This window comes from Macrobrachium nipponense, chromosome 11, assembly GCF_015104395.2.
Source record: "Macrobrachium nipponense isolate FS-2020 chromosome 11, ASM1510439v2, whole genome shotgun sequence".
NCBI classification, from domain to species: Eukaryota; Metazoa; Arthropoda; class Malacostraca; order Decapoda; family Palaemonidae; genus Macrobrachium; species Macrobrachium nipponense.
The window spans coordinates 44,444,036-44,463,191 of NC_061087.1; the positions used below are offsets into that span (position 1 = coordinate 44,444,036).

General features: G+C 45.0%; 1 protein-coding gene across 4 annotated transcripts in view; it reads right to left on the bottom strand.

The window, feature by feature from the left end:
• The window catches only part of LOC135205584 (general vesicular transport factor p115-like), a 489,349-nt gene that overhangs the window by 278,928 nt on the left and 191,265 nt on the right, over nucleotides 1-19,156 (bottom strand). For all 4 annotated transcript variants that reach the window (XM_064236360.1, XM_064236368.1, XM_064236352.1 and 1 more), the window contains exon 8: nucleotides 17,102-17,331. In XM_064236360.1, the coding sequence (XP_064092430.1) occupies nucleotides 17,102-17,331 (230 nt within the window). The remainder of the gene's footprint in view (nucleotides 1-17,101; nucleotides 17,332-19,156) is intronic.

The following is a 19,156-nucleotide window of genomic DNA, read 5'->3' on the forward strand; positions in this document are numbered from 1 at the left end:
AATACAACAAATAAAAATTAACTCGTTAGCTTTAACCATTTAGCTCACAGCGCGATTTTAATACAATTATATATGAAATTTTGTTTTTGCACTATCATATATTGCATTATTTATATATAATGATATTTTTTTCATTTCTGATGGTTGCATACTAAACTTCAGGCAATGACAAAAAAAGGAGCCAAAAATGAACTCTTAATCTTGAAAACTCAGCGCGCTGTGATTTTCTGGGCTCAGTTCGTGTCGCTTCGTGAAATAATCCTTAAGTTCATTATTTCTAGGTAAATGATACTAACATATACCAGAGACAAAATAAATTTCAGGAGGATGTCAGATAACTGACTCGCTCACCCTAAATAAAAAGTGTGTCGGTATGGTATCTGGGGCGAGTGAGACACTACCACGAACCTCTTGTCATTAGAATTCTCCTTCATGAAAATCCCCCTCCTGAAAGAGCTGATACACAGTCGGAGTCAACAAAATACTACTACTATGCTACCCACCACGCGACTGCAGCGCCTCTGGTGGCCATCCTTTTTCGTTAGCGAACTTGGTAACACGTGCCATTTTTCCTCTGTGTTTTTTGTGCACTTTTCCTGGATTTATTTTTGCCATGGAACTTGCAGCTATCGCCGCAGCTAAGTTAAGTACCCCGAAAGGTTTTACACTAGTTTTTTGTCAGCCAGGAGCTATTTTTACCGTATTTTAGGTCCGATAATAGTCACCTGGTCGGCACATGGCGGCCTTGCCGGCTCGCCTCATGTTCGGTTAGATTCCTCGGTCCCCCATACCGTGGTATCTATCCAGTGTATTTTACCTTTATTTATAGGTTCTATCACGTGATACACAAGTTCCCAACTTTTATTATTTATTATTTTACATAGTATTATTCGGAAATCCATTGCCTATAACTTAGATTAGTGTTCATGCATGCATGTCTCCTTGTCTAGGTGTTTAGGCTTCTGAGTGATTACTTTTTACGTCTTCTAGTCCAGCATCCTGGCTGTTGCCCCTCCGTTTTATGTGTCGGCTAAGGCTAGCTTTGAGCAGTCGGCTTGTTTTCCTTAGGGGAACTAGCCTACTTCATTTTGAAACATTCGTCCTCGGGGCTTCATTTTAAGGATTACAATGACCCTCTCTTTCAGGCTGCCGCCGTTAAGGACGCCGCGTCGGCTACCCTTAGAGCCTGGGTAGGTGGCTTCCTTACATCCTAGATAAGAAGTTGGCTGTCCAGATCTTCCCAGGCGGCAGTCGAATGGGTATGTGGACCCCGCCGTGGCAGCTCGACGATCGCCACTATCCAACAACAGGTGGAGCAGGCCCTGCTGGAGGAAGGAGGCCAGGACATCTCGGCGGACGTCGCGACTTCTGGACCTCAACATTGAGCCAATGACGGTAGGTGGGGTGAGTTATGGTTGAGGTAGGTTTGCTAGGCTCCCAAGGGCTTCCCTTGGACGCTTCTGGATCGTCTTCTCCTGGCCTTCATCATCTTCCTTTCAAGGCTTCACGGGATCAGAGATCCCCGATAGGACGCCTACTGCCTCAGTAGTCCCCAAAGTCAAGGGACAGAGAGAGAAGACCCTGCAGAGGACGTCGTCTTCTTCATCTTCTCGTAAGTCTCCGGCTCACCTCCCGGAGCAGAGAAGGCGAAGGCTTCGTCTTCACACAAAAGGGTCAAGAGTAAATCTCTAAAGAGAAGGCCCACGCTCCTGCCGAGCCAGTACCTTCTCCCTCTGCTGGAGCTCCTCCGGTGACCCCTGTCGGGGCCAGTCCTGTTGGTCCCTTCGACCCTGTTGCTTTTACGGCAGGGGTCATGCAGCAGGTAGGAGACATGGTCAGATCTTTGATGAACACAAGATTCGACCAAATGTTTACACAGATCTCCACCACTTTGACTCAGTCCGGCCAGTCGATTCAGAATATTCTGAGCGTCTGACGGACCAGGAGAATCGGTGGCAGGGCTGAGTCAAGCACCTCAAGCCGTTCTCCCTGTAGCAGGCGCCGGAGTTGCCACGTTTGCCTGGACTATAACACCCTTTCCCGCCTTCTCTATGAGCAATCCTTGGAGGGTAGCAGCCTTTGCTCCCTTCAAGGATGGCATGATCTCCATCCCGGACTATGGAACTCGTCGTATCGAGGACTTCGAGTTCCATCCCACCGGCCTACAACCTCCTTTCATGGGGTATGCTAGGCTAACGGAGGCAGCCTTGAATAGGGAAGACAAGATCCCTAAGGAGACTGTTTTGTACAGTCGGGAGGATTGGGACTGTACCAACACCAAACTCCAGGCCTTTAAAAGTCCTTTCACGATCTTTGCTACGGAGGAGGAGGCACCACTCCCCTTCACAACAAAGATAGCAGAGATCACCATACAAACTGCTATGAAGGATGAACCCCTTCCTCAGCTTAAGGAATCAGACCCGACGTCCCCTCTCTTTCCAGCTTTTGGGGAACTCTGGGAAGACCTGCCAGCCATTTTCACGGTAGGAAAACTCAAACCGGACTGTGCCATGGACCAGTTCGGTGAGAGACTCCCTAGGCTACCAGATAACCTTATCCAAGCCGAATTCGAGGCGAGGACAAGGTTAGGCAGAACTCTGAATTCGCTAGTGATGACAGAGGTTGCTACATTGACTTACGGTACGGAGCCTCTATTTAAGCTCCTAGCAAAGTCACAGACACAAACGGTACAGTCGGACCTGTACGTGTTTGCGGTAGCTAGAAGGAACTGTAGGAAACATGTCCTGCAAGAAGCTACAATTCAGCATGAGCCGAACAAGCTGCTCTCTTCCACCATCTGGGGGGCTGACCTCTTCCCAGAATCAGCTGTGAACGAGGTACAGCATGAAGCAACTAGACTTAACCAAAGTCTAAGAGCTCGCTGGGGTCTTTCCAGCAAGAGGAAACCTGAGAATCCTCCTGCTGGAGCTAAGAAGTTGAAGAAGACCAAGAGGTTCCCGCCCTATCAAAAGCAGCAGCAGCAACACTTTGTACAAGCAGTTCCGGTCTCTCAACCCGCACAACCGGCAACTGCAAAGGGGCAAAACCAGCCCATCCTCCTGTTGGCTCCACAAAACCAACCCTCGACCTCCTATGCAGTTTCCCCGGCTTTCAACCCTTTATTTGAAAGCCAAGCCTTCCAAACCATTAACAGGTTCGCAAGGGGAAGCAGAGCTAGGGGTTCCTTAAGTCAGAGGGGTGGCGGAAGGGCAACCAACAGGGGGAAGCACTTCCGTGGAGGGCGCGGAGCACGCCCTGCACAACAGCAGTGAGAACCCTCAGGTAGGAGGGAGGCTGTTCCTCTTCCATCACAGGTGGGGGTTCAGCAATTGGGCACAGAGCATTGTGTCCAAAGGGCTGGGATGGAGTTGGCTCAAAGGTCCCCCTCCATCCAAATCATTCCTTCAACTACCAACAAAGGAATTGACAGATTATGCGAAAGAGCTCCTTCAGAAAGGGGTAGTGTCAAGAGTCCAGCATTTAAAGTTTCAAGGACGCTTATTCAGCGTGCCAAAGAAAGGCTCATCAAAAAGAAGAATAATCTTAGACTTGTCCCGGCTAAACTTATTCATTCGTTGCGACAAGTTCAAAATGCTGACCATCTCGCAGGTGCGGACCTTACTTCCCTGTGGGGCCGTCACCACCTCTATCAATCTTACAGACACATACTATCATATCCCAGTAGCGAGACACTTCCGGCCATACCTAGGCTTCAAGTTGGGAGACCAGGCATTCTCTTTCAAAGTGATGCCCTAAGGGCTGAACGTAGCCCCCAGGGTATTCACGAAAATAGCGGAAGTAGTAGTGCAACAACTGAGATCACAAGCGTACCTCAACGATTGGCTGATTTGGGCACCAACCGTCGAGGAATGCCTCAGAGCCACAAACAAAGTAATCTAATTTCTGGAACATCTGGGGTTCCAAACAAACAGGACAAAGTCCAGACTCACTCCGGAGTCTCGTTTTCAATGGCTCGGCATTCATTGGGACTTGACCTCCCACAATCTGTCAATTCCTGCGGTCAAAAGGAAAGAAATAGCCAAGTCAGTAAGGCAATTCCTCAAGTGCAAACGAGCATCAAGGAGAAACCAGGAAAGGATCCCAGGTTCACTCCAGTTTGCGTCAGTAACAGATGTTCTGTTAAAAGCAAAACTGAAAGACATAAATCGAGTTTGGCGCTCAAGAGAAAATGTGAAATCTCGAGACAAGTTGTCAGTAATCCCGCAGATTCTTCGCAATCGTCTCCGTCCATGGGCGGAGACAAAGAACCTGTCCAAGTCAGTTCCTCTTCAATATCCCCCTCCGGCGTTGGTTATCCACACAGACGCCTCGCTAAGCAGATGGGGAGGATATTCCCAGTTCAAGAAGGTTCAGGGAACATGGTCATCTCAGTTCCGCCAGCTTCACATAAACGTATTGGAAGCCATGGCAGTATTTCTCACTCTGAAGAGGCTTCTTCCAGCAAAGAACTCTCATATAAAGCTGGTCTTGGACAGTGCAGTGGGAGTGCACTGCATCAACAGGGGAGGATCCAAATCAAAACACGTGAACCATGTCATGATAGCCATTTTCTCTCTAGCAACAAAGCACAAATGGCACCTATCCTCCACCCATTTAGCGGGAGTAAGGAACGTGATAGCAGACGCCCTGTCTCGATCAGTTCCTCTAGAATCAGAGTGGTCCCTGGACAACAAGTCATTCCAGTGGATACGCCGGAGTGTTCCGGGTCTCCAAGTAGATCTATTCGCATCTCAAGCGAACCACAAGCTCCTTGCTATGGTGGCCCCCAACCTGGACCCTCTGGCTTATGCCATAGACGCCATGTCCATAGATTGGAATCAGTGGGAGAAGATATACATCTTTCCTCCAGTGAATCTTCTATGAAAGTCCTGAACAAACTCAGGACATTCAAGGGACAAAGTAGCTCTAGTAGCCCCCCCCAAACTGGCCCAAGAGCAACTGGTTATCCTCTGCTTCTGGAATTGGGTCTCCGACCTCGACGGATCCCCAATCCCAAACTATCTCAGTCAGTACAAATGAGGACTGTGTTCGCTTCCTCAGGAATTCTCAAAACCCTAACTTTATGGACTTCATGAAGTTTGCGGCTAAAAGATATGCAAATATTGATCCTCAGAATATTCTTTTCTTAGAATCAGATAAGAGTGAATCAACTTTAAGACAGTATGATGCTGCTCTTAAGAAGTTAGCAAATTTCCTGAAGGAAACCAAACACCAGAACCATGACAGTCAACCTGGCTATATCCTTTTTCAGGTCTTTATTCGAAAAAGGATTAGCAGCTAGTACTATTACCACTAATAAGTCAGCTTTAAAGAAAATCTTTCGGTTTGGTTTTAAAATAGACTTAACAGACTCCTACTTTACGTCTATTCCTAAAGCCTGTGCTAGGCTCAGATCTTCTGAAAGGCCTAGTTCAGTTTCATGGTTCTTGAATGATGTTCTCAAACTGGCTTCAGACATTGACAACGTTTCTTGTACCTATATAATGCTACTGAGGAAAACTCTATTCTTACTAAGTTTGGCCTCAGGAGCCAGAATATCAGAAGTGTCGGCCCTTTCCAGAGATGCTGGACACGTAGAATTCCTCCCCTCAGGAGAGGTCTTACTATCTCCAGATCGTAGTTTTTTGGCAAAGAATGAGGACCCTTAATGAGATGGGCCCACTTGGAAGGTCATCCCTCTTCTCAAGACCTTCTCTTTGTACGGTGACGACCTTACGAGCCTTTCTGTCTAGGACATCCTCTAGTCCTCAGGCCCTCTTCATGAGGGAAAAGGTGGTACTATTTCAATAAAGGGAATTAGGCAACAAATCCTTTACTTTATTAAACAGGCAAACCTGAATCATTCCCAAAGCCCATGACATCAGAGCAGTAGCCACCTCCATTAATTATTTCCAACATATGAACTTCGATGACTTAAAGAAGTATACAGGCTGGAAATCACCGACAGTTTTCAAGCGTCATTATCTCAAGTCCTTGGAATCTCTAAAATTTCCAGCAGTGGCAGCGGGAAACATAGTTTCCCCTGACACTGCTCAGTAGTTGTAGTCGAAGATCCAGATCTCCTTTCTACCTGCCTCAACTAATAATGCACCTAACCCTACCGTTATGCTCTTTTGGTCCTTCAGCCTTAGGTGAAGGACCACCTATGGTGGTGTGTCCTTATTTTTTTTTTTGCTAGGGGCACCCACGACTATATTGGATATATATTATCTGTAATGAATCGGTGTTGCTCCTCTTATTTTTATGCTAGAGAAGCACACCAAATATAATAATTTGAGATGCCTTGTAATTTTCTGGGCTCAGCTCGTGTCGCTGCGCGAAATATCCTTTAATCTATTATTTCTAGGGTAAATGTACTAACACATACCAGAGAATAAATAAAATAAGAAGAAGGTCAGTATAACTGACTCGCTCACCTCCAGGGGGAGGGTGTCGGTATGAACACTAGGCGAGTGAGACCACTACCACGAGCCAAATGCCAATAGAAATCTCCCACTACAAAATCCCTCCAAGAGGGGAGCCGATCCACAGAGTGAGCAGCTCGTACTACTACTACTCCATCCCATGCTGCCGACTGCTGCGCCTCTGGTGGCCATCCTTTTCAGTTAGATCGCACGAGTCACAGTGCTATTTTTCTCTCTGTGTATTTTGTGCCTTTTCTTCGGTTTTTTCGATAATGGAGCGTACAGCTATTGCAGCAGCTAAGTTAAGTACTCAGTATTTACGGTTAGTTGGTTTTTTCCGTCCCTGAGACAGTATTTGCCGTTTTTTAGGTATAAATACGTTCTCGGGGTCGGAAGCATGGCGGCATGGTCCTGCCTCGTGTTGGGTTCGTTCTTGGTCTCCCATACCTAGAACATCCCTTTCTCTTTACGCTCTATGTTGATTATCCGTGTTATTTAATTTAAGGTCTACTCAGGTTGTCATGCATGCATGTATTTCACCTTTTGTAGGCTTTTTCCATCCAGACCCTAGTCCAGGTTCTCAGTTTCGGCACCTGACTAGCTTTGAGTGGTAGACTTGCTTTCGGGTTAGTCGTACACTCCTGGATTTTTTCTCCTGCTATTTTATCTTCTTTCTTTCATTTTATTTTATTTATATTTGTATTTCACATATTGTTAGGTTAGTGTGGCGTCTGGCTTAGCCTAGGTCCCGGCTCATAGAGCCTATACTACCGCTGATCAGTTCGGTTGCTTCCACATAGCTTCTCTCTGATCAGTCGGTTTTAGCCCTGTGGGCCTTTATGCTACCGCTTTTCAGTTCGGGTTGCTTCCCGATAGCTTCCCTCTGTTCAGTGGTTGGCCTAGGCTTGGTTCTCGTATCTCTGTTTACCGCCTCGTGGTCACTACGTGATCACGGGACAGCCAGACGCCTGCCCAGTCACACCCCCCCTATCCCGCTCTCCCATAGAGTCGGGCGGGGGTGGGTCGGTCTGTCCATGCTCGCCTCACATACCCGAGCCTGCCTCCCCCTCTCCCCTCCACGGAGGGGCCAGGGAGTCGGACACACCCAGACTGGTTCCGACCTCTCCGCTTCTCGGTCCGGCCGGGTGGTACGCTGTGGGGGGCCCTGGCCTTCCCCCCCTCCGTTACTACCTTGTCGCTCCGGGTTAGCTCGAGCCTGTATGTCCTCTCGCCTTCTCTCCTTACTAGAGCTCCTCCCTACCGGAGTCCGTGGTATCCAGCGAAGGAGATAGTCCACCCATAGATGGACCGGTGCATACAGTAGGTCTCTATTAACCTTACCGTTTACTGAGTTACTACACTCCGCCTGGACCTAGTCCGGTCCGCTTGTGTCTAGGTTTAAGTTATCTTTAAGTTTATCTTAAGTTTCTTAAACCATCCCCCCCCTCCCTTTCATATTTTACCGGATCGCTCCGGGATTATAGCCTATTCAGGCAATGCAGGGAGGGGTTATGCCCAAAATTTTTTCCGAGCTCCGGCATGTAACGGAGTTCTTTTGTCCTTTAGTCTGTAAGTGATCCCCCCCTTAAGATACTCATGTGTCTTCCCCACTACAGGCCACCAACTGTGGAGCATCCGGGAATGTTCGCTACACTTCAAGACCCCTGTGGACACGAAGTTTGCCGGTCCCATGCTCCATGCGCGACTCCGCACGGGGACATCCAGGTCTGGTACCATGAAAAACGTGACCATATGTTACGATCTGAGCCAGCTTTTGAAAGGCGTAAGTATTCCACCTCCAGTAGCTGCTCTGCTTCTTTTAGTACTTTAAGTTTTCATTCATTTAGCTTTAACTTAAGGCATCTAGTTTAAGTTATACTCTAAGTTTTAGTTAAGTGATTCTTAAATCTAAAATACGTCCTTCTCTTACAGGGCTCCCAGGCAGTAAGGGATACAGCACGGCTACCCTGCGGGCCTGGGTCGGAGGTTTTGGCAAGAACGCCGCCAAGGGTAAGCCATACATACTTTAGAAGCGTCTAGCATTATTAATCTTTCCCGGAGGCAGGCGGACTGGGTACGTAGACCCGATAGAGGCGGGACTTCTATTGCCTTCATCCGCCAACAACAGCTGGGCGGCCTCCTTAACTGAACAAGACCAGGATCTCTCCACGGATGTCGCAACCCTGGATATTAATGTTGAACCGATGGTAGGTATAGACGACCTGTTGGTCGAGGTAAGTAAAATGCGGGTACCCCAAGGGTCTCCCTGGGGTCTGACTGTTTCTTCTACTCCCTGCAAACCTCTCCATCCCTTCCAAGGCTTACGGCTGAAGATTTGTATACTCCTCCTGAAGGCTTCGGTTAGGCCTAAGATTCAAGTCGAAAGTAATGACCTTGACTAAGACGTCATCGTCTTCGAAAGAAGACTCCCTGTCTTCTTCCTCGCATAAGTCTCCGGCTCGTAATCCCGGCCCAGACAGGTCTAAAGGGTCTTAGCTCCGGCTCGAAGTCCTCGAAAAGTAAATCCAGGGAGAGATCTCGCACCCGGCAGTATCACCAGTTCCGTACCTCTGGTCCTATTCAGAGCCTACCCTCCACCTCCGCAGCAGCTCCGGCTTTGGACTCCAATGCTGGCCTGTTGCAACAGGTGGGAGATCTAGTGGATCTCTTAAGAGGTAGTATGAGCAAATGATATCTCGCCTGTCGGACAGGATCACTTGTCAGGACTCTATTATAGCCGGCTAGAGAAGCCCTCTAGCTCTTCCCTCAACCTCCAACACTAGCGGATCTCAGCTTCCCCCGGTATGACTCGCTGCCCGCTTTCTCCATGAACAATCCGTGGAGAGTAGCGTTCATACGCCCCCTTCCAGGATGGTCTCATCTCCATACCGGAGTTTGGAACTCGAAGAATAGAGGACTTCGAGTTTCTACCGGAAGGCCTACAGCCTCCTTTCATTGGCTACGCAAGGCTCACGCCTTCGGCTATGGTTCGGGACGATAGGGTACCGAAGGAGACAGTCCTCTACTCTCGAGACAAAAAGGCTCAACGAGAATGGCTCAGATTTGTTTAGAGGACATGGATTTTTTTTTTGTTTTTTTTTTTTCGAACACCAAAAATTCAAAAACCATTCAAAAGTCCCGTTTTCCATTTTCACATGATGAAGGTACCCACTCCCGTTCGGCTATCAAGATAGCGAGGTCGACCATCTCAGCAGCTCAGAGGGGGAACCCATGCCCTACGTTGAAAGAGGCAGATCCCACATCTCCGTTGCTCCCTTCAATCGGAGAATTGTGGGAAGACTTGCCAAATACGTTCTCACTGGCAACTCAAACCTGACTGTGCTATGGGAGCAGTTTGGTGAAAAGCTACCCAGGCTTCCAGATAGTCTTATTCAGGCTGAATTTGACTCAAAGTCTCGACTAGCCAGATCAATCACTCGATGGCTATGTCTGAGGTAGCTACCATGGCTTATGGTTCTGAACCATTTTTAAAAGCTATGACCAAAGCCCTGACTCAAACGGTGCAGTCAGATGGTCGTTTGCCGACTGCTAGGATGAATTGTAGGAAGCATGTCCCTGCTAGAGGCAAACCATTCGGACACGAACGAATAGGTTACTCTCTTCTAACATCTGGGGCGCAGATCTTTCTTCCCAGATGCTATGGTTAAGGAAAGTACAGGCAGAAGCTACGAGGTTGACCAGAGCCGTAAAGACCGTTGGGGTCTTACAGCTAGGAGGAGACAAGACATGACCTAAAGGTAAGGGACAAAGGAAACCTAGACGTTCCAACCTTACAAAAGAAGAAACAACCGCGCTTCCACAGCAAGTCTCAACAGTGCCGTTAGTGCAGACAGCCCAACCCTCCACGGCTAAAAAAGGTCAATTCACAGCCTATTTATGTGATATCCCCCTCAGCCTCAACCCTCCAACCATCATACGCCATTCTCTTCCAGTCTTACAATCAAGCCTTCGAGAGTCAAGCTTCTCAGAAGTATGACCGCTCGGGCAAGGGAGGCAGAGTAAGCGGTCCTTTCGTGGGAGAGGATCGGGAGGCCCCTTCAATAGGGAAAGCACTTCAGAGGAGGCCGAGGGGGTGGTTACCAGAACCAATGAAGAACTTCAGGTATGGAGGGAGGCTGTTTCACTTCGCCACCGGTGGAACTTCAGCCAGTGGGCTCAAGAGCATAGTGTCAAAAAGGCTGGGTTTGGAGCTGTTGACGAACCCACCTCCAGCCAGAACCTTTCCGTCAACTTCCTTCCAAAGAATTGACAGAGTACGCACACGGACTCCTTCAGAAAGGAGCCATTGAGGCCAAGGTCAAGAGGTTAAAATTTCAAGGTCGCTTGTTCAGCGTACCGAAGAAAGGCTCAAACAAAAAGAAGGGTAATCTTAGATTGTCCCCGCTAAACTTAGCCATCCGCTGCGACAAGTTTCAAGATGCTCAGATCTGACAGGGTGCGGACCTTACTTCCCCGTGGGGCGTCACCGTACCTCTATCGATCTTACAGACGCCTACTATCATATCCCTATTGCAAGACACTCCGTCCTTATCTGGGATTCAAGATAGGAGACCAGACATTCTCCTTCAAGGTAGTTCCATTCGGGCTCAACGTGGCACCCAGGGTGTTCACGAAGCTAGCGGAAGTGGTAGTGCAACAGCTCAGAGCGCAAGGGATTATGGGTAGTGGCGTATCTCGACGATTGGGTGATATGGGCCCCATCAGTCGAAGAATGCAACAAGGCCCCACACTGAAAGTGATCCAGTTCCTAGAATACCTAGGATTCAAGATAACAAATCCAAGTCAGACTCACCCTTCCAGAGTCAAACTTCAGTGGCTAGGCATTCAAATGGAATCTGTCCTCACACACTCTGTCGATTCCATCTACCAAAAGAAAAGAAATAGCGAAGTCAGTCAAACGATTTCTAGATCACAAAAATAGCATCCCAGGAGAGCTCAGGAAAGGATCCTCGGCTCTCTCCAGTTTGCATCAGTAACGAACATCTTGATGAAAGCCAAACTGAAAGACCTAACCAGGATCTGGCGCTCACGAGCGAATGTCAGGTCCCAAAAAAGGGACAAGCTATCCTCATTGGCCTCCTTGATTCTAAAGAATCGCTTCGGGACCGTGGTCAAAAGCAAGAAATCTGTCAGTGTCAGTACCCCTCAGTTCCCTCCACAGGATCACCATCACACGGACGGCGTCCTTAAGCGGCTGGGGAGGGTACTCCAAGTCAAAAAGGTTCAAGGGATTTGGGTCACCTCAGTTCCGCAGTTCATATAAAAACGTACTGGAGGCGATGGCAGTATTCTTGACTCTAAAGAGTACTCCCACCAAAGTACTACCACATAAAGCTAGTCCTGGACAGCGCAGTGGTAGTACATTGCCATAAACAGGGAGGGCTCCAAGTCACGTCATCTAAATCACGTCATGATAGCCATCTTCTCCCTGGCAGACAAATTCAGTTGGCATTCTTTCCTCACCCACATAGCTGGAGTCAGAAACGTCATAGCAGACGCCCTATCCCGATCAGTACCCCCCTAGAGTCGGAATGGTCACTAGACGGCAGTTCGTTCCAATGGATCCTTCAAAGAGTCCCAGGGCTTCAGGGGTGGACCTCTTCGCATCCCAAGCGACCACAAACTACCGTGTTATGTAGCCCCCAACCTGGGGACCCTCTGGCTTACGCCCACGGACGCCCTAGCCCTAGACTGGAACAACTGGGAGAAGATTTACGTCTTCCCCCCAGTGAATCTCCTTTATGAAAGTATTGGACAAAACTCAGGACATTCAAAGGTCAAAGTGCTCTAGTAGCCCCAGACTGGCCGAAGAGCAATTGTACCCCCCTGATTCTGGAACTGGGCCTTCGTCCCCTTCGGATCCCCAGTCCAAGTCTCCAGTCAGTACAAACGAAGACTGTGTTTTTCGCTTCCTCAGGGATTCTCAAAACCCTAACTTTAGGGATTTTCTTATGAAGTTTGCGGCAAAAAGAAATGCGAATATTGACCTCAGAATTTCTCTTCTTGGGGAATCCCGATAAAGGGATTCAAACTTTGAGGCAGTATGATGCGCTGTCAAAAAGTTAGCAACCTTCCTGAGAGAGTCTGAATCACGAATCATGACAGTTAAATTCAGCTATATCCTTCTTCAGATCCTTATTTGAAAAAAGTTAGCAGCTAGCACGCTTACGACAAACAAGTCAGCCTTGAAAAAGATATTTCAATTTGGATTTAACATAGACTTGACAGATACCTACTTCTCGTCTATTCCTAGGGCATGTGCTAGACTTAGGCCTTCTGTAGGCCTACGTCAGTTTCATGGTTCTTAAAACGATGTTCTAAAACTGGCTTCGAGAAACCGATAATGGACACATGCTCGTTTATAATGCTCCTAAGAAAAACCCCTATTTTATAAGCCTGGCTTCAGGAGCAAGAATTTCAGAACTGTCGGCTTTATCCAGAGATCCGGATCATATTCAATTCCTTCCCCCACAGGGGAAGTCCTACTTTCTCCGGAACGTAGTTTTTTTGGCAAAAAATGAAGATCCTTTGATGAGGTGGGAACTTCCTTGGAAATTTAAAGTACTACCTCTTCCACAAGATGTATCCCTTTGTCAGTTTCAACTTTACGAGCCTTCTCTATCCAGGACCTTCCTCATCCTCATCGGGGCCCCTCTTTAGGAGGGAAAAAAGGTGAACTTTTGGAACTCCATTAAAGGCATCAGGCAACAAATTTCTGTAAGCTTATCAAACAAAAGCCAACCCTGACTCTTTCCCAAAAGCAAACATGATGTCAGAGCAGTAGCCACCCTCAATTAATTATTTCCAACACATGAACTTCGATGAGTTGAAAAAAGTATACTGGATGGAAATCGCGACAGTGTTCAAACGCCATTACTTTAAGTCCTTGGAAGCTCTGAAATTTTCAGGCATAGCAGCGGGAAAACATAGTTTCCCCTGACTCTAGTTAATTGTAGTAGAAGATCAGTCCTCCTTTCTACCTGCTTCAGCCAACGTTCGTCTATTCCTACGGTGTCATTTACATTAACCTTGTGCCTTAGCTGCTTTTTGATGATATAATGAGTGCCCCTTTTTTTTTTTTGCTAGGGACACTCACAGATGTTTATGTATATTGATCTCATGGATGGTTACCCCCTATTTTATGCTAGGGGGATACATCTCAATATAATGTTACGGGTTTTGTTTTATATGAAAGGTCCTATTCATTCCTTTTATATATCACTGTGATTTATTTGTTCATTTGAATTGGTTGTAATTGCTATTATATTTTTGATACTGCCTTTACACAGATACCATTTTGTTGTACATGTAAGCCAATTTACCTCTGTACATATGTAAATTACCTAATGTTAAGAAACATGTTTAGAATTAAGGGTAATTTAAGCATATTTTTTAGTCTGTAGTACTGTGTATTTGTATCTTTTAGCAATTATATTCCTTTTTTTATATTTACTTTATTTTATTTGAGACCTATATTGATTTAATTTATTACTTTTATTTACAATTTGTGCTATTTCTCTGGTACGATTTCGCGCAGCGACACGAGCTGAGCCCCCAGAAAAGGGATTTGACGTAGGAAAAAGGAAAAAATCTATTCTGGGCGATTGGCTCGTGTCGCAGCGAAAATCCCACCCTACCCATCCCTTCGCTCAAGATTTGTCTGCTAACTTCAGGATGGCCACCAGAGGCGCAGCAGTCGGCCGCATGGGATGGAGGAGTAGTAGTACGAGCTGCTCACTCTGTGGATCGGCTCCCCATCTTGGAGGGATTTTGTAGTGGGATTTCTATTGGCATTTGTCGTGGTAGGGGGTCTCACTCGCCTAGTGTTTCATACGAAACACCCTCCTGGAGGGTGAGCGAGTCAGTTATACTGACCTTCTTCTTTATTTTATTTATTCTCTGGTATGTGTTAGTACATTTACCCTAGAAATAATAGATTAAAGGATTATTTCGCTGGCGACACGAGCCAATCGCCCCAGAAATAGATTTTCCTTACGTCAAAATCCTTTTATATAAGTTTCAGTGAGTGTTCTTCCTTGATTGTGGTGCCTTTATTGAACCTCACTTGTATAGTTAAGTTATCATAAGTTAGTTAAGTGTAAATTTAAGGTTAACTATATAATTGCATTTATTGTATTTTAAGTTAACTTTTATTTTATGATACTTGTAAGCTCTCAAATCCAATTATATTATTCCTTTTACTTCTTTCGTTTTATTGAGACCTTCCTCTTTCTTATTTTTCCAATCTTGTGCTAATTCTCTAGTACTATTTCATGAAGCGACACGAAAAAACTGAGCCCAGAAAATGGATTTTGACGAAGGCAAAAATCTATTTCTGGGCAAGGGTTCATGTCGCCAGTGAAATCCCCCCCTGTGCCCCCACCCTGCAGCCCAAGATTGGCATCTAAACGACAAGGATGGCCACCAGAGGCGCTGCAGTCGGCGTGTGGGTAGCGTAGTAGTAGTTAGTTTGCTGACTCCGACTGTGTATCAGCTCTTTCAGGCGGGGGATTTTCATGAAGGAGAATTCTAAATGACAAAGAGGTCGTGGTAGTGGTCTCACACACCCCTCAGATACCATACGCACCCTCTTTTTATTAGGGGTGAGCGAGTCAGTTATTCTGCATCCTCCTGATTTATTTTTTTGTTTTCTCTGGTATAATGTTAGTATCATTTACCTAGAAATAATGAACTTAAGGATTATTTCACTGGCGACACGAACCCTTGCCCAGAAATAATTTTTCCTTCATCAAAATCCCTTTTTTGAACAAAATATTTTTTCCACTTTCAGCGCTCACTCCAAGACCCCTCGGCATACGGGAGCGATTTTTTATTATACCCCTTCCGCGTTAGAGGGTCCCTTAAAAAAATGTCCTATCACGTGGGACATTGGGACATGTTTCTGAATTTGGCAATAAATCAGTTTCCTCATCTGATGTAGGTTCAATTTTTCATTAAAAACTACAATGGAGTCGGCACATCATGTAGAAGGCATGGTAAAAATTTGGTGAGTCATTTTAGTTTATTATTGCTTTACATTTCTCTCTCTCTCTCTCTCTCTCTCTCTCTCTCTCTCTCTCTCTCTCTACGCGACGTTTGTCGCCAATCCATGGGACATTATCCAGCGATGGACTACTGAGGGACTGAATTCCGTGGTGAGCCTCTCTCCTTATAATGATGTTGTCGGGCTGAGTACGGTCTGTAAGAGAACTTCTCTGGCAGGTCGGGAGTTTTCATTGGTTCCTGGGAAAAGGTGACTCATACGGCGAGCGTTTTCGAGTCTTTGCGGACCTTATCAGGCGAGGAATATTTCACTGGAATAAGCCTCTTGATTGGCTTTCTACCTGAGTGACGTCACCCCTGGTATTTATTCTCATAGTGTGGCTCATATCCAGTGTTGTTTGTTTCATGCTCGCTGGTACTTTCATTGGGAGGGAGGGGCATTGTCCTCCTCACACACTTCGGTATCAGGAACGCTTCTTGAGTGGTATTGAGGGGAGGCTTTGCTCGAGAATAAACAGCACTTCGAGGAGGCGCAGACGTCGGGGGTCAGGGGCTCTCCCGATGATTTTTGACATTCCTGATGATGTCATCTCTCGTGATGTCTTTGGTGTACTGCAAGGGTGTGCCTAATGGCGCCCTCCTGGGTGTGGCAGGAGATCCTTTTAAACAGGCGCATCGTCATCATGCCAATGCAAATCCCAGGGCATACTTGGGCGGGGCATACGTACCCACCCCAGGAGGATATAAAACTTTTTCTACAAAGCCTTCATGTACCACCATACAAGGAGGACAAAACAGCCATCAAGAAAATAATAGAGGAACAGCGTCTGCCTATGGAAGAAGAGATGAAAGTGTCCGGTCATTATTTACTACAAGAATCGGCGTACGAAGGACCTCCTGATGAAAAACAAACCCCTTCCTGCCCGTTAGGAGACCCCCTACAAAAGCAGTCCAATGTTGCCTACCGATACGTATGCCCTGGGATTTATATCGGCATGACAATCATGCACCTGTCTAAAAGGAGAATAGTGTAAAATAGGTCTAAAAAATTCCAAAATGAAGAAATGAGAATGGGTGCAATATATATATATATATATATATATATATATATATATATATATATATATATATATATATATATATATATATATATATATATACGTATGTAAAAAAAAATCCAAGATGAAGACAGGTAATCCTGACAGCCCTTTCACCTCAAGACATGTAAATGTGCTTAGTTGCAAATTTCAGCTCTTTACTTTGGATGCTGCCGGGATGAACTTTCTTGTGTAAGTCAACAGAATTACCTGTACCATTTATTTTGCCTGGGGTTTCATTATAAACAATTGATTTTCATTTAATGTTCCTTTTTTTCTTATCAACCAACTTGTACTTATTTACATGTTATTTTAAAGGTAGGAAGAGGTGGATGACTGTGGGGTTAAGTGCACTGTAACCTAACCACTCTATAATCCTAGAAAAATCACTAATCAGGCACGCTGCAGGTCCCAATGATGACAGATTAGTGATGGTTAACCTGCAATACTAAGTTGAACTCTGCAAAAGACTTCTACTACTATATACATTAAAACTTTATCATAATTTTTTAACAAAATGTATAACACACAAAAGGAAAATTCCATTTGTCTCACCTGGGTGGAGTTGAAGGAGCCATCATATTTGCAAAAAATTCTTGGTTTGGATGACAACCCCTAATCATGTCTGATACAGTAACTATAGTGTCTGTTAATATATCTACTGGAACTCCTGATGCCATAAGTAATGATGTTAGGGCCTGTAAAAGGCCACAATTGTTCATCACTTTCTGACATGAAGTGACAACTTGTGCTGAATTCTGTGGAGCAACCAGTGTTTGAACAAGCTGTAGAAGAAAAAAGAAACTTTGTAATTGCTGATCAAAGTAAGAAGTCCATATAAGTGCTAAACTATAAAGGAGCAAGAGCCAAAAATATCATAGTACCTGAAATTCTATACCTCTATAAACCTATTTTCTTGTACAGGGGAGAGAGTTTAACTTCCTTTTGCATACAACTGCAAGGTGGATATCATAAAATAAAAATGTTTCAGCTCTGCTTTTGTATGATTTTTATATGTCCTACACATTTCTTTATCTATATTGAAAAATGTATCCATAATGGCTCTAAAACTAATCATCTGTACTTATTTTACAAAAAACTTGTGGGATCAAAATGTTTTCTAACATTAAAATTCATATACACAATTATATGAAATATCATACAATAATGAACTGCAGTGAAATATCAAATAAAGCACAGTGTAAGTTAGGCCTGATTAAGAAAGTTTTTTTAAGGAGATGCCTTCACGGGTTATGTTACCACTAAACAGGAAGAACTTTAAGGTTATAAGCATAAACTTTAAATCTTTTAGACTTCCACATCCATTCTTTATCTACAGATTTCATAATTTAGGTTGTGATAAAATAAAAATTCAATTCAATAATAATTCAATTTATCATTTAATATTTTTATAAACATCATATACCAGTCTCCACTTACAGTACACCAAACCAACAATTCTTTGCAGCATTCCTTTGGCTCCAACTGCATGGTTTTCTACACCTCACATTCACCCACTCTCTTGGATCTTTTCTTGCTTGGCTGTCACACTTTTTTAATTATCCCTTGCTCAAATTTTTCCCTCTGCATAAACAGTCATAACTTGGATAACAGATGCCTCAGTTAACAGACCAACCAGTTGACACACATTTTGGCCAGAAAAAAAAATCAGCTTCAATATGGACTTTGTGTTCAGTTAAAGTACAGACCAAAATGACCAACTGGAATATTTAAGCAGTTCCCAGTTAAAACAATGGGAAGAGCTCAGTCTGCACTGGGGTCTTGCTCAGTGCTCATCTTTTCTAAACTGCCGCCTGCTGTGCTTTGCATTGATCAGGTGTTAAAACACTGATTAATAAAGGTACGTACTGTACAGCATCATGGCTCCTAATATGGCTAGATTCAAAAGGAATACAGTGGGCCCTCGTATTCGCGTTTTCCGGATTCGCGGACTCACACATTCGCGGATTTCTATCAGGAACGTTTCCCTGCATTATTCGTGGAAAATTCGCGCATTCGCGGTATTTTTCTATGAGAAATACCCACAAATTCGTGGGTTTTTTTTATCAATTTCATCATAAAATGTACTTTTTGTGATAAAACTATTAAAAAAACCAATTATGAAAATTTTTAGTGGTTTTTCTTGAGTTTTTAACCTAAGAAAATAGGCTGTTTTTAGCGTTTTTATAGGGGTTCCAAACATTCGTGGGTTCTAACTATTCACGGGGGGTGTCTGGTACACATCCCCCGCGAATACGGGGGGACCACTGTAATAGAAAACATGCAAATGATAGCCAAGTTATTGATCGACAGAAGAGCCCGTCAACAAGCTAATACGTTTGAGAGTGAAATCTGTCAAGAAACAAAGGTTCCGGACAACTGAAGAGGCTAAGAATTTATTTTTAAATTAGATAAAAAGTTAGCAATAGTGTTTCTAAGACCATCTTATGTGAGAAAGTAGAACAACTGCAAGCTGATCCCTTGAAAACCACCACTGGAACAATTACTGATAAAGATAGCACTGAAGAGTAGACAGATATGGATACTTTGAGACATTCATAGAAATGGCATTCAAAGTGAGCATGAGGAGGCTGCTAGCGCTAACAAAGT